This window comes from Vidua chalybeata, chromosome 3 (assembly GCF_026979565.1).
Source record: "Vidua chalybeata isolate OUT-0048 chromosome 3, bVidCha1 merged haplotype, whole genome shotgun sequence".
In the NCBI taxonomy this organism is placed as follows: Eukaryota; Metazoa; Chordata; class Aves; order Passeriformes; family Viduidae; genus Vidua; species Vidua chalybeata.
The window spans coordinates 67,515,873-67,530,788 of record NC_071532.1 but is presented as its reverse complement, the minus strand read 5'-3'; the positions used below and the strand labels follow the sequence as shown (position 1 = coordinate 67,530,788).

The following is a 14,916-nucleotide window of genomic DNA, read 5'->3' as shown; positions in this document are numbered from 1 at the left end:
GTAGGCAATACAAAAGGTGTCCACAAACTGTATAGCACTGATGAGACTACTGTAGCTCTTCACTGTGTTCTACACCTCTTGGACAGTTCTCAGTCAGGGTACTTTGTTTTGCTCTCTTCTCCCACTGCACTTTTTGCAGTAATAAACCTTATGCAACATCTCATGTACCTCCAGCCACAAGTCCACAGATAAATTTCAGGGGACCAGTCAGCCCCATGCGCTAAAGCAAGCAAATCCAAAAGGGAGCAGCCCTAGATAATTGGTCCCTGCTATTGCAACTCCAACATCAATATTTTCCACAGTCCCAGCTCTCAGCACTTTCCTTCCTCCAACCTCCCCCAGCCCCCAGCTCACCTCACATGCTATACATATTCCTTTCTGATCCCAGTCTTCCTTTCAACACATCCTACCCTTCCCTTGTTTTTCCATTCAGGATATCCCTCCTACAAAATTCCACTTCAAAATAATGACTAACAACATTGCCATGCCATCTGTTTTTATAACATACCACTCTTTCTACACCTTTTAACACTCCATTTATATAGAACATAAATTTTCTGGAATGAGGACTACGCCACTATCATCTGTACCCTGCCTAAAACAGCTGGTTTTGATTCTTAAATCTTTCATCTTTAATATAGCACTGGTTAAAAATGACTATTTATTTCCTTGATTAGATTTCAAACTGCTGGCATAAGAACACAAATTCACCAAAACCTGATATGCTGGCACAATCTGTAAATGCTTAGCAGTACTTTATTCTGCTCTTCCCATCTCTCTGAAAGTGTGTTGATGGGGTTTTTTTTGGCTTTTCTTGTTGTGGGTTTTTTAATGCATCAGACTGAAACCAGGAATCCGTACTGTAAAGACACTAAATTAATCTCTGCATGGGAATTGCAGGTTTACAAATGCACGTCAATGCACAATTCCTCAAGAATGGTACATCAAAAAAAACACCAACAACAAAAAAACACAACCCAAAAAACCATAAGAAACCAAAACAAAGAATGACCTGAATTACCATGGCATAAATGTACAACATATGTCACTCTTCTGAAGTATGAAAAACACGGGCCATTTGAAACTATATTTCCAATACAGAACACCTTTTTAGTCACATGATGACTTACATTCAGTTATTTTACAAAATTCTCTTGTTTTCTGTCAGGTAAAACATACCATTAAAATCCAGAAAATCCAGATCCAGGATTTATTACTTTTACACAGCCATAAAATATCCAAGATATCTTATAGAGATTTTATAAATGTTACAAAACAAACCTTGCTGTAATCAGAATTGAGATGTAGTGCTTATACTTTCATCTCAGAGGATGGCATGTTAAAAAACGAAGGGGTAACAAGACACACACTGAAGATCTCGAAAACAGATTTGACTGTTATGCAGCAAGGAGAGGAATGAAATTTAAGTGTGGAGAAGCAGCCTTGCAATAATGGATCACAGAGGCCAGTCATTTGTGGTGTACTTTAGAGGTCAAAACTCAGGCCAATGTTGTTTAACATCTTCATTAAGGACCTAGACATTGAACAGGTGCACCTCAGCTCAGCAAGTTTGCAGATGATAAAATCTGGAGGAGTGCCTTATACACCAGAGGGTCGTGCTGACATTCATAACCAGCTGAAGAAACAGGCAGAACTCCATGGAGCCCCACAAGGAGAAATGAAAAGTCTTAACCTGGGGAGGGACTGGAGGCAGAGTGTCTGAAAAGCAGCTCTGATAAAAAGAGCTGAATGTAAACAAGCAGACACAAAGAAGGCCAAAAAGTGTCCTGAGCAGCATTAGGAAGAGTAACACCAGCAGGTCGAGGGGCATGATGCTTCTCCTCTATTCAGCACTGCTGAGATGCATCCTGGAGTGCTAGCTTCAGGTCTGGGTTTTCCAGCACTACACATGGACATACTGGAGTCAGGCCATAAAGATAATTAAGGGTTGGGAACACTGGACATACAAGGGAAGGCTGAGTAAGTCAGGATTTTGTAGCCTCAGGAAGAGAAGGTGGGAAGATCTTATTATGTGTACAAATACCAGATAGGAAGCAAAGAGCGAGTCTGACTTCTCAGTGGCACCCAATGAATGGACAAGAGGAAATGAACACAAACTGAAACACAAGAAACCTTAAAAGAAGCCTGGTGGATTTCTTTATTTGTTTGGTTTGGTGTGTTGTTAGTGTGGTCAAACGCTGTAAGTCACTTAGATTGTGGCATTTTCATCCTTGGAGCTGGTCTAGAGAGTCCTGCTTTGTGCATGGTGCTTGGACTAACTAGACAATCTCTAGAGATGTCCCTTCTAGAGTGAAAACACACTTCTACTGTAAGAAATAGATAAACAGGTAACCCGCCAGTAAAGATGGCTATGCGTCAATTCCACAAAGCTAATTCAAACAGCTCAAACATCAAAATATTTGATACCATAGATTCATTTTACCTCAGCATAAGAATCTGCCTGTAATCTCTTCTGACTTCCTACAGACAGCAAAATAGGTTTCACTGCTTACAAATGTGAATGCCACAAATCCATCTGCTTAATGGTCCATGGACAAAGACGTATAAAAACATAAAGAATGACTCATTAAGTATTTCATAACATTTTGGCTAGATTAAACATGAAACTTTTCTAAAGGAAACACAGAAGTTTCTGTATCACAAACTCCAGAAAATAGCCTCTTCATCTGGTTAATAAGCATAATAGGGGTGGTAGAAATAAAAATTTGTTCATTATTGATCTGAAGGCAGTACCGGCCAACATGAGGGCTGAATCAGTTTCCAATTCCCACTGCTTAATAAGATCTGTGCTATGCAGAAACCCACCTAGGTAGTTTCAAACACAAAATGAAAGACTCATTATACATCTCATTATACAAAACTCGGAAAACTTCTATTGTAAACCTCTCCTGAGGTGTCTTGTCAGGTATTATGGATTAGGTGCAACATTCCACAGTCCTTTCAATATTCATACTGAGTACCGCATGTTGATATTGCACCTAAAATAGGACATACAGCTTTTCTGTAGTAAACACTGGTTTAGTCAGCAAACAGCACAGAGGCACAACCTGAATATAAATAAGCAGGGCTGCTCCTACTTTTTCTCTAATTTTTAGGAAAAAAACATGTCACTAAAGAACAAACACAGCTTAGCAATGGTCTCTGTACTGAATATTCTCTTTTCTTCCTCTTTCCAAATCTTAATCATCTTTTACCAAAACCTTCCAGTAACTTTCACAGCTGTAGGGCAATCAGCTTAAAGACAGCTCGCTACCTGGCAACCTTTCCACGCCATCTGAATGCAACTGTGCTTATCTGGACACACAAACAGACTGTACAGAGCACCTGGATACTCACTACTGACAAGAGTAACCTCTGTAATCACAGAATGGTTGAGGTTAGATGGGACCTCTGGTGGCCACCTGGACCAAATTCCCTGCCCAAACAGGGCCACCTAGAGCTGGCTGCCCAGGACCACAAGCCAAGAACTTTTAAGTGCCTCCAAGGATGATGACTCCCCAACCTGAAACCAGAGAAGGCATGCACATATACACAAAAGTAACATAACATGAACTCATAAACATGCAGTCAACATGACAGACTGCAAATATATGAGTTGGGGAAGAAGTTATCTGAAATGGCTGTCTGCATACTGATTGCAGGAAGGCTGCAACATACAGACATTAAATGGTTCCTTAATAAGCCATATGGCTCAGCCCAGCCAGCAAGTGTGAAGTTTTATTTAAATGCCCTGCCAAAAAATACACAAACTTCTGCATACCTTATAACTCCACTGTAATAAAAAGCAGCTCTTGAAAGAAAGGAGCCTTAACAAACATGCATGAATGAAGCTTATGCAAGAAGTGACATTTCAGACAGTCCCTATATCTGGTACAAACTTTTCTGGTATTTGTTTAGGTTCATGCATATTTTGGGCTCTATTCCCAGTCTTAACTGTATCACTGGCAGAAAAATACTGCCTGTTTGCAAGCTCACATACTTGATTATTCCACTGTATTCTTCAGAATTATTAGTTTCACCAGAATACATACAGGCATTGTGAATAACAGTGTGATTACATGTAACTATACAGATTTCACAGCAGATCTTTGTAATCAATCCCTGGCCCTTATTAATCAAGCCTACCCTTTAACATTATAATTGTTACCACAACTGTAACTTTGGTCGACATATAAAAGAATATTAATTTACTGTTCACATTATTTTGTTATTGGGCAGTGTAGTAACCAGAAAGAACACTGCTTGTAGACACCAGCTTCTTCACTGTACTATCAGTTCTGCTATTTATTTGATGTGGGACCCTAAGTAAATTCATCCTTTTCTTTACACAAGTATACCTTGCTGTCTGTTAAGAACACATTCCTGAAATATGAGATAATTCAATATAGTGAAACAATTTTCCCCACAGAATAAATGTGATACAGAGGAGATATATGCAGGAACTTAAAAAATGCACACAATTGAAACACATAGGGGCAGACAGCGAGGAAAAGGCAAAGAAGCAAGTTCATCAGTTGTCATCTCAATATCCAGTGATGACAGACCAGGAGGCTGAGATACTGGCTTTGCAATAGCTGGAGATAACAGAGTTTCTTTAAGGTGTAATTAAAGAAGAAAAAATTTTTCAACTTCCAATTGTCCTGAGATTTTGATGAGCAGGTTTTCTGTAACATGAGATTGAATCTTCAGTGACTCTGTCCAGTAATTATTAAAAATTTTAGCTGCTTTATTTCTGAGACAGAACACTGACTATAAATCTTTCAGTATGAGTGTTCATATTGCCTCCTTCCAAATGGTTATATGTTCACCATCATGCTTCTCAGAGGTCCGCTGCACACAGAGGTCAATCAAGTCAACCAAGGGTAAAGGACAAAACCAAGGTAATGACAACAGTTAGTAGAAGAGAGTATTATCAAATGATCAATACTGGAACTCTGAATATGAGAGACTGAAAAGAAATTGATAGCATGGTATTATCACACTGGCTTCCTTCTTTCAGAGATTTATCTTGTCTACTCAGACTGTAAAAATTACTAAGCAGGAGCTGTTTCTCACTGAGTGTTTACACATCATCTCATCCTGCCAACCTCAGTTGTGATATGCATGTGCTTCTCTGGTAAAATTAAGAGAGACAACTATTTTCAGACTAGTGTGCTATTTTGAGGAGGTTCATTTTACACACTGAAAAAGAATATATTTCAACCAGCAGCCGAAAAGCACTCTTAGGAAGTATGTAACTGATCTGGAAATTATAGCTGAGATAGATAAGCTCCTGGTCTACTTCCAGGGACACTAATTATAAAAACCAATCCCAGATACAATATAGATGTAACTACTTTGTGAGACACTTTGAAGTCTGCAGCTGATCGAGTTTTAAGCCTGTAGGGTCAGTTATGTATGTATTTTTTCCACTGAATTACAATAGCACAAAAATATTCAATGACTTAACCAAGAGGTACTCTACAATAGGAAGCAAAATATTGGTTATGACCCCAGTATCTGGATTCTATTTAGAACATGAATTTTGTCATAGTATTTAAAAGTTTATTTAAGAAACAGAATTTTCGTGAGTTGTATATAGACAAGTATGAAATTGGCTACTTAAGCTCCATGCTAGCGATGCAGAATCTCAGTTTATTCAGGCAGCCTCTGATGCTCAAAAAACTCAGCAAGCCATCTATACAAAGTATGTAACAAATGCCTCTTTAAAAAAAAACCAAAAAAGCCAACAACAAAAAAAATCCAGAAGGTTCTTTAAAAAAACCCAACCAAACACAACAAATCCCCATCTCCACCAAAACCCGACAATATAGAAATTTTAAAACTTTTAATACATGAGGCAATTTTTGAAACAGTTCTTCAGAAGTATGAAAAGCCAGTCAGTGCAAGATGCAGAAATGTTATGCTGGAAGTGAAGCTACACTGTACAGCACAAAAATCTTTTAGGCCATGCTGCAGCCCACAGAATAACCCTTTATCAAGAGTTGTACACTGCTATGTTTTGGGAAAGGGTGTGGAAAGGTAAAGCAAAGGCACAAGCCTCACCACAATGGCTATATCCTCTTTTGCATCCTCTCACTGTGAAGCCACAGAAGAAAGTGGAAGTGTTAGCAAGAGGTAGTACCCACTTCTGGGAAATAGAATATGGAAAGTAGCAGCAACTGGAACGATGCTCATCTGTGAACACTAAGGAAGCTGCAGGGAATGACCACTGTGGGGGACAGTGTCTGAAATGGTAGTGAATATGGGGAGAGGAAAGGTTCATCATGAGCTGAGCAAGGAAAGCAGCAAGATCCTGCAATGAGTTCAGTCCTTCTCAAATGAGCAATAACAGAGCACAGAAAGACACAGACACTGGATGGGATCAGATATACAGCCTAGCCAGGTCAGTGAAGGGGGAAAGGGAAGGGGGAAGAACAGAAGAAAGAAGATAAGCAGGCCCCTTCAGTGAGTCATACCAGAGCTACTGCTGCTGGAAGGGAGCCAGATTTTAGCTGGAGCTTTTGCCTCTGCTTTTCTTCCCCCCTCTCAGAAAACCAAGAAGTGAAAGCACCAAACTTAGATGTCTACCTGAAATACACTCAGATTTTGCTGACTGTAAGCCCCTACACTGTATTACGTTTAGCCTCAGAAAAACTTGTAATCAAAAACATACAAGAGTAACTTAAAAATATTCTTTTTTTTTTTTTTTTTTTTTTTTTTTTTACTGGGTTTATATGCTGCCCTGAGTAAGATTCTTTCTTGGATCAGCAATTTCATAATGTTAAATACAAAACCCCTGCAAACAAGACAAATACATAACATGGCAGTTGAGGACAGCAGTTACATTACTCCTCAAATTACACACTGCTTTTTCCTATGTAAATTCCTAATCTGCCTTCTCCAAATGCCCTCCTGCCAACTGAACACACATTTTTCAGCCTAACACCCTTCAAAAGCAATTAAAACATGTGCACCTATTTTTGTAAAATTTATCACATATCAGCCTCAAATCACACAAAAAATTTTCTTTGCTAATATTTCAACTGTTTGACAATGCTCATTATCACACACCAACAGGTATCTCCTATGTGGTTTATGAGTGGTATCCTCAGCTACTTGTGCTCGTCTTGTTACATGAAGTGATAATTTAGCAACCTCAGCTTGCTTATTAATGTCTCTCCTAAAATGACACCCAGTTCATCTAGTCTCCCTGATTTTTTTTATGAATGGATTTACAGCTTGGTTCTTTCTGCAGTTGAATAAGCACCTGACAGAAACACTCAACTGAGCATTCATGTACATGTTCTGAAGTGGTCAGTGAAATCCTGAGGACAGACTCCAAGAACTTGAAATAGCCAAGAACTAGTAGGAAACAAAACAAAGCTTTAATACCCCCATACACCACAAGAGAACCTCATTGTAAACAAATCTTCACAGTACCAGCTAAATGGAAGCAACATGAGATAGCAATCTTCTTCTGAGATCACCTAAATTTAATATAGATTTGGAATGAGGCTTAGGGTGACTTACAGGGCTTGATTTGCAGACAGAATTAAATTCTCTTCAACATCTTCATTAACGACTCGGACACAGGATTTGAAAGAATGCTAAGTAAGTTTGTGGCTACACTCAACTTGGAGGAGCTGCTGACTCCCTCAAGGGCAGACAGGCCCTGCAGAGAGACCTCGACAAATCAGTGAGATGGGCAACCATCCACCACAGAAGGTTTAACAAGGTCAAGTGCTGGATTCTGCACCAGGGATGGAGGAACCCTGGTTTTGTTTCTAGATCAGGAAAAAAGGCGCTGGAGAGTAGCACTGCAGAAAGGGACCTGGGGGTTCTGGACAACAGCAAATTGAACAAGAGTCATTAAGCTATTAGAGAGCATCCAAAGGAGGGCCACAGGGATGGTGAAAGGTCCTGACGGGAAGCCACATGGGGAACAACTGAGATCTGCTTGGTCTGTTCAGCCAAGGAGGAGCCTCCTTCTCCTGGAGGAGACTGAGGGGAGACCTCATTGCAGTTTTACATCTTCCTTATGAAGGAGGTGCAGGTACAGATCTCTTCACTCTCGTGACCAGTGACAGGACTCGAGGAAGCGGCGTGAAGCTGCATCGAGGAAGGTTTAGGTCTGGTATCAGGAAAAAGGTTTTCCTTGACTAGGAACAGGCTCCCCAGGTAAGTGGTCACAGCACCAAGCCTGACAGAGTTCAGGAAGAATTTGGACAACACTCTCAGGCACATGGTGTGACCCTTGGAGTGTCCTGCACAGGGCCAGGAGTTGGACTCAATGATCCTGATGGGTCCCTTCCAGCTCAGTATATTCCATGATCCAATGACTAAGATCTATCGAATTTACCTCTTCCCAAACAAAACTATACACATACATGAGTTTTGATTACAGATATGTCTTACCTTAAATATATCTATTTTGAAGCTATAAATTCAGGTATTTATGTGATTGCAAAAATCTTAACAAGATTCAGATTAGCAACAGGAATGACAATTCAAGAATTGACAATTCAACCAACAGCAAAATAAATTTTCATTATTTCCCTCTAAACAACAGGCCTTGCAATTTTTCAAAGTTTTTTTCTGTTTTTACAAAGAGCATTTACAAAAGTACTAGTTAGCAGATCATACTGCCTGAGAAAAGAATGTGACTTTGTTTCATACTTGAGCATTACCTAGTGAATTAAAACCTATTGTTTTTATGTAAAAGCAGCAATATTATGAGACTCGCTCAGAGATACAAATACCGGTGTATCAGATAATATCTATGCTCTTGAACAATAAAGCATGAATTCAACACTGCTTTCATTGTATTACCACCATGGCAGTGTTGCAGCATTTCTGAAATTATACTTTTGTCCACATCACTATGTCAACAGACATGCCAGTCTGCTTAAACAGCTAAAATTGAATTAAATGGCTCAACCAGCTCACTTCACCTTTTGCTACTGTAATCAGAATCTTACTCTTTATTTCACAAAATAACAGAATATAGCAGGCAGACCTTTGGGCTTAAACAAAATTTTGATTCCTCGTCTTTCAAGCTCTCACTATGCAAAGATGTAGGACATCAAGACAGAATTTGCATAGCCTTGCCAAATACAAGATTTCTTCCTCAAAAGGCATAAAGAAGTTGTCAAATGTTACTGCCAGCACAGTCCATTCTAGAAGCTGATCCTTCCATTACTCTTAATTAAAAGTCTGGCTTTTTCCTCCTCCAACCACAAGCCACTTTCATTTTATAGATTGTACCAGTAAACCTTTACAAGTTAATTGTTGAGTACTGGATTACATAAAAGCCTTCAAAGGTAACACTGGCAATCCCTGTCATTCTCACACTTCACTGAGAGCAGTAGGTGGGGCAGAAAGCACAGGTGGGTGCCCTCAGGACCACTGTCCCTAGCTGCTGGCGGACATAAGGATACAGCAGTGCCAGACGTTTGACTTTCTGGACATCTGCATAAGCCACTGCCACATACCAATCAAACCCCCTTCACTCAGCAGGTGACATTTGGAGTCTGTTCTGACCCTGACTCCCAATTACCTGCACAGCTTGGGCACACAGCTATAAACACACTAAGAGTCTTGCAAAGTTAATCATGCTGGAGGTGGAGCAGCCAATACAGCCATAATAGGTTGCTGCCATGGAGGCAACAAGGCAACTGAGCACCCTTCCTGGAGGCCAGGCACACACATTAAACCCAATGAGAAAGGGTTATTCCCACCCAGACCAAGTGAAGAAAAGCATCGCGCTGCCTGTAAGCTAAACAATAAGGACATCACATTGTCTTAGACAGTATGCTAGAAGTTGTTTCCACTATTTCTTTTTCCTCAAAGAAAATGTCAGTGTAGATGTAAGTGATTACACTTTGTTTTAAATTTCAGCTCTCAAGAAATAGCCTGAAAATCACTGTCAGAGTACTTCTGACAAGGAGTGCTTAGGTCCAACACCTCTGAAGAGAGAGAATTACATATGTCTGCCTTTCTAAAAAGGAAAAAAAAAAACAAACCAATGCAGAGATGCAGTAAGACGCTCATGAAGCTTAATAACAAACATTACTGAAGGTACAAAACATTAAAAAAATTTAAAAGTTTAAAAAGGAAATAAACAGGATAGACAAGTAACACTGCTTTTGCAGACTCTAGTGAATTGTTTTCTCTAACGAAGACAAATTAGAAACAATTCTATTATGCAAACTGACATTAAAGTTTATGGCTGGGGAAACCAGGGATTTCCTACGGTATTCCTAATAGCTGGACAACTAAACTACCTCACTGTTTACATTACGATGCCACATTCATGATGTGGCATAGCCTAAACATTTTCTTAAAAGTAAATAAGCCTTAATGAGTTAACCACACGCATGCACAAAAATCCTGCTACCTGCCAACAACCTCAGGCTCTACATTTTTTAATCATGAAATAGTTACTCCTGCCATTACATAAATATTATTACATAATATCTCCTTTGTATGCAGAATTAGAGCTACAATAAAATAGGTCCCACTATTTCAATATTGTATCTATTAATCCCACTCATTCAATTAATAATTTGGAGCTGTAGTTGCATCAGAACACAACAGCTTGAATATGTCACATTCCTCTGTGCTTAAACAGAGAAGACAGTTAATTCTGGATTAAAAAAAAAAAAAAAACAAGCCGACAAAAAATACAACAAAAATAACTGCTCTACTATAATAACTGCCTGAAGGGAAAGACACCTCTACTATGCTCTTTTATTACATGTTTTTTGTCATGCCCAAGATTTATTGTGTGTGCATAAATAGATAATTTTCAACGCGCCAGTCAATAAAATATGCAGAAATACCTTAATTCCCAAGGTCAGCGTTACACAGCCTAAGTGTAAAGAGAGCACAAGCAATGATGCTTACAATGTCCAATATCTCAAAAGCCAAGGGTTTTTCCAATTTAATATTTAACGTATGGGCAAACTACAATACACATTAAATTAATTTTCCTAAGTATTTACTTTGTTAGAAATTTGTTCTGAGAACGTATTTGTTTGTATTGGTCAGAAGCACATCTGAGACGTGGGACGGCTGTCAGCACAAGGCCACACGGCGAGGAGGCAGTGAAGTGGCATGTGACATTCGGGAGTCTCGGGGGGCAACATGTGGCCGGCGCTCAGGACGCTCCTCTCTGCAGTGCAGCACCGGTGCCTCCGGCCGTGCGCGATCCGTGCCGCGACACGAGCCCCCACTTCCGAAGTGCCGCACAAGTCCCACTTGCGCCCGCGCTCAGCGGCTTCCCCTTGTCCGCTCGCCCTCTCGCAGCAAGGGCTCCCGGGAAGGGCAGGAGAGCGGCGGTGGGCACCGGGACGGGCCGGCTCCGGTGTTTGTACAGCTGCGCCGCTCTCCCGGGGCAGCCCCGCACAAAGCCCCGGCGGCTCCGCAGCCCCCGCCGCCACCGGGCGGGCGCGGCGCGACACCCGGGGCAGGTCCCCGCTCCTCGCCGCTGCCCCGCCGTCCCCGCGGCCGCCGCTGGCAGGTGAGACGCGCCGCAGCGGCGGCGCCGGGCGCGGAGGGGGGGCGCGACCCAGCCACAAAGAGCGGGAGCGGGGTGGGCGGCGGCGGGGCCGGCGCCAGCGCGACCCGCGGCGCCGCAGCGGGGGGACGTCCCCGCCCGCCCGTCGGTGGCGGCGGCGGGGGTCATCCCTTACCTGCAGGGGTGGCACCGAAGACTCTCACGACGGGCACCCGTTTGGCCGGGGCCTCTCGGAAGCGGGACTGGCAGGGGTCCAGGCCGGGCAGCGGGCTGCCCATGTAGTAGTCGGCAGTCACGATCCGCACTGAGAACATGTTTGTTCGCCGCCGCCGCCGAGGCACCAGCACAGCACCGAGCGAGCGAGCGCGGAGCCCGCACGGCTCCCCCCGCCCGCCGCCGCCGCCGCTGCCGCCGCAGCGAGCGCGCGCGCGAGCGCAACACTCCCCGCGCCTGCCGCTCCTCGCCCGCCCGCGGGAGCGCGCGCGGCCCCGCGCGCGCCTCGTCTGTGTCTCTGTTCCCCCCGCCCGATGTCGCCGCTCTGGGCGCGTGCGCGGCGGCGCGCCCCCCCGCGCGCTCCTACAGCCCGTGCGGCCGCGCGCCCCTCAGGGACAGCGCGGGCTCGTGCCCCGCGGACGCCCCGGCGGCGACGGCGGCGCCCCGGCCCCGGGCTGCAGCTGCTGTTGCCATGATGATGTCGTCACGGGTGCAACCACTGGGAGGACGGGGAGGGGGGCGGACGGGCCGTGTGTTGGTGGGGAAGGGGGCTCAACGAGCGGAGGAGGTGTCCGTCGCTCCCCGACACACACGCGCGCTCCCCGCCCACCCCCTTTCGGTTGGGCTCGGCAGGCTGGGCGCGAGCGCGCGTGGGAGCGGGGGAAAAAGTCTTTCTATCGCCTCCCCTGGTGGCGAGGGAGGAGGCAGGGAGGGAGAGAGGGACGCCCTCGGTGATTCGGCGATCGGCCGCGCGGGCTGGGGGTGAGGCTGCGGAATCCCGAGCCGTAGATGGGGCGGGAGAGGCAGCGCTGCCGGGACACGACGGGGTTAAGCTGGGTCGACCGCCATTTTGAATGGCGGGGAGGTGAGTCTTCCCCACGCCGCAGGGGCCGGCCAAAAAAACCCACCCAACCCTAAGAAGATGGGGGCGAGGAGAGGGACGGGACCGGGAGGAGGGGCTGGAGCGGCCGCGCTCCCGCCGGCGCCCGCGCGCCCTCGGGGTGTGACGGTGAGCGCGCGCGGCGCGGGAGGGGGCGGGGCCGGCGCTGCGGAGGGACGGCGGCGATTGGCGGCGGGGCCGAGCGCGCGGAGGGGGCGGGGCGGGGTGGGGCCGGGCCGGGCGCGCTGCGGCGGAGCGGCGGGGGCGGGGTCGCGTCCCCGAGTCCCTGCGGGCGGCTCGGCCCCGCGGCGGCCGCGTCCCCCCCCTTTGCTCCGGCTGCCCCTGCTCCTCTGCCTCTTCCTCCTCCGCCCTTTTGGAGGGCTTACTTTGCGGTTTGCAGCGCTCTCGTGCAGGTTTTTGTTGAAAACCATAAAACAGGCTTGACTTTAGGTTGAGGCACTGAAAAACCCTTGAGTTTAGGTTTAAGATTCCTGTTGCAGTCTCTTTGTCTGAGAGCTGCAGATCCGGGGGTAAAAACCCGAAAACATAGCAAATATCCAAAGAGTTGGCAGTGTGGGAGATGAGCCAGTTAAAAGGCCAAATGCTCTCAAACGCACTCAGAGTGATGCTGATACTCGTGCGTGCGGGACTGGATGATACGAGACAAATGTACAAATCTATAAAACCCGACAAACGTCCAATATGTAGAACACATGTTTTGCATTTTGCTTACATGTGTTTCGGGTTTAGATTTGAACAAAAGACAGGTCAGGCAGTTGCTACCCTTCATTTTTTCATTGTAATGAACAGGAAGCTTGCCTGTCTACTCAGGAGTAACTGTTTTCCTACTCTTTCTTTGTAAGCTGTTTGTTTTCTCTAGCTCACATCTGTTTTCCTCCTTAAACTCATTTTTATGTGAAGAGAAAAAGAAAATCCAACTACCTAGTCATCAAGAAATCTTGTGTCGCAAAAGTGGTTGAAATAGGGTTGAAGAATAACTGAGCTACAACTTCATTTTTTTGACAGTTGTTTACATCTGCAAAGTTAATATTTGGAAAACCTTTGGAACTGCAAAAATACTCTTATGAATACTTTGATTTCACAAAGGCTAATAAATCACTAGGAGCTTACTTGTGGGGCATGTTAACAAACAGCATCTCTAACTGTTGTTATTTGAATACATTTTGTACTGCTCCCTCACTAATCCATTTCCTTAATTTTCCATAGAACTTTGGTAGGGACAGTAATAGTTCTTGTGTTTCTCCATTCCATGCTCTGTTTTCTTTCTGTTCACATGATCTTCTTGCTGAGCATTGTGTCTTCCCACCACTGTGCATTTCACTGACAGTTTAATGTGTTTCAATGCTGGCAGATGTGGTCTGGTGCCTGCATGAGCTGAAGGTAGATCAGCAGTCCTCCTCTGTGCTGGGGGGTACCAGTCCACTGCTGTATTCTGTTGTCATCTGCACAGGCAGGAGAACATGATTTGCATCTGCCCCTCCACTGGGTTGGTGGATAAACCAAAACATTTGAGCCACTGGTGGACTCTGGTTTCTCCTAAATGTGTGTGGTGTGTGAGATGTAGCATAAGTTCATACCTGGGACTCCTGCTGAAGAGAAACCAGTTACCCACAGTGGAATAGTGTAGAAAGCTGAAATAAGTAACTTCTTAGAAGCATAAAGCAGAATTTGCTAAAGCATGTAATGCAGAGTCTTCTATTTAAAATGACAACATTTTTAATGTTGTTTATTAAATCAGGGAGAACCATGCTTTGACATCAGAAAGAACAATTGATACCTAACCTAGAGCCAGTTTCCTGTTCATATGAGGTATTAATTTGATTTTTGAAAATGTTGAATGTTACTCAGGAAAAAAAAAAAAAAGAAAGTGACTTTCCTTTTAATGTAAACAGTATAATCCACATGTACATTAAACCCGTGCAGACACTTTTGTGGAACTTGCATGCTTTCTGAGTGCTACCTTTTCAGTTTCCTGCAGCTCACTTCTGCTTTCAGTTTTGTCTTGCAGTCAAGTCAGTAGGTTTGTCTGCAGGGTTGCACAAGGTAAGACTGTATTTTCAGTAAAGGTTTGACTCAGCGCTGTCACAGGAGGTCCCCTGCCCTCCTTCTCATGTCAGTGGCAAGCATTTGAATAGCTGCACAAAAAACTTGACTTGGAAACTGAGCCAGGTAAAAGCAATCCCACTAAGAAATATGGGTTAGTTTTAACCTCGATCAGGTCCTTGATCTGCTTTATTATGTAGGGGTGTGAAAGCCTGTGCTTGCACAGAGGAGGAGGCAG

General features: G+C 44.2%; 1 protein-coding gene across 1 annotated transcript in view; it reads right to left on the bottom strand.

Annotated features, from left to right (window-relative positions):
* Nucleotides 1–11,898, bottom strand: part of REV3L (REV3 like, DNA directed polymerase zeta catalytic subunit) — a 115,060-nt gene extending 103,162 nt beyond the window's left edge. The window contains exon 1 of the mRNA XM_053938560.1: nt 11,697–11,898. Within this exon, the coding sequence (XP_053794535.1) occupies nt 11,697–11,835 (139 nt within the window). The 5' untranslated portion in view covers nt 11,836–11,898. The remainder of the gene's footprint in view (nt 1–11,696) is intronic.
* Between the last annotated feature and the right edge of the window lie 3,018 nt (nt 11,899–14,916).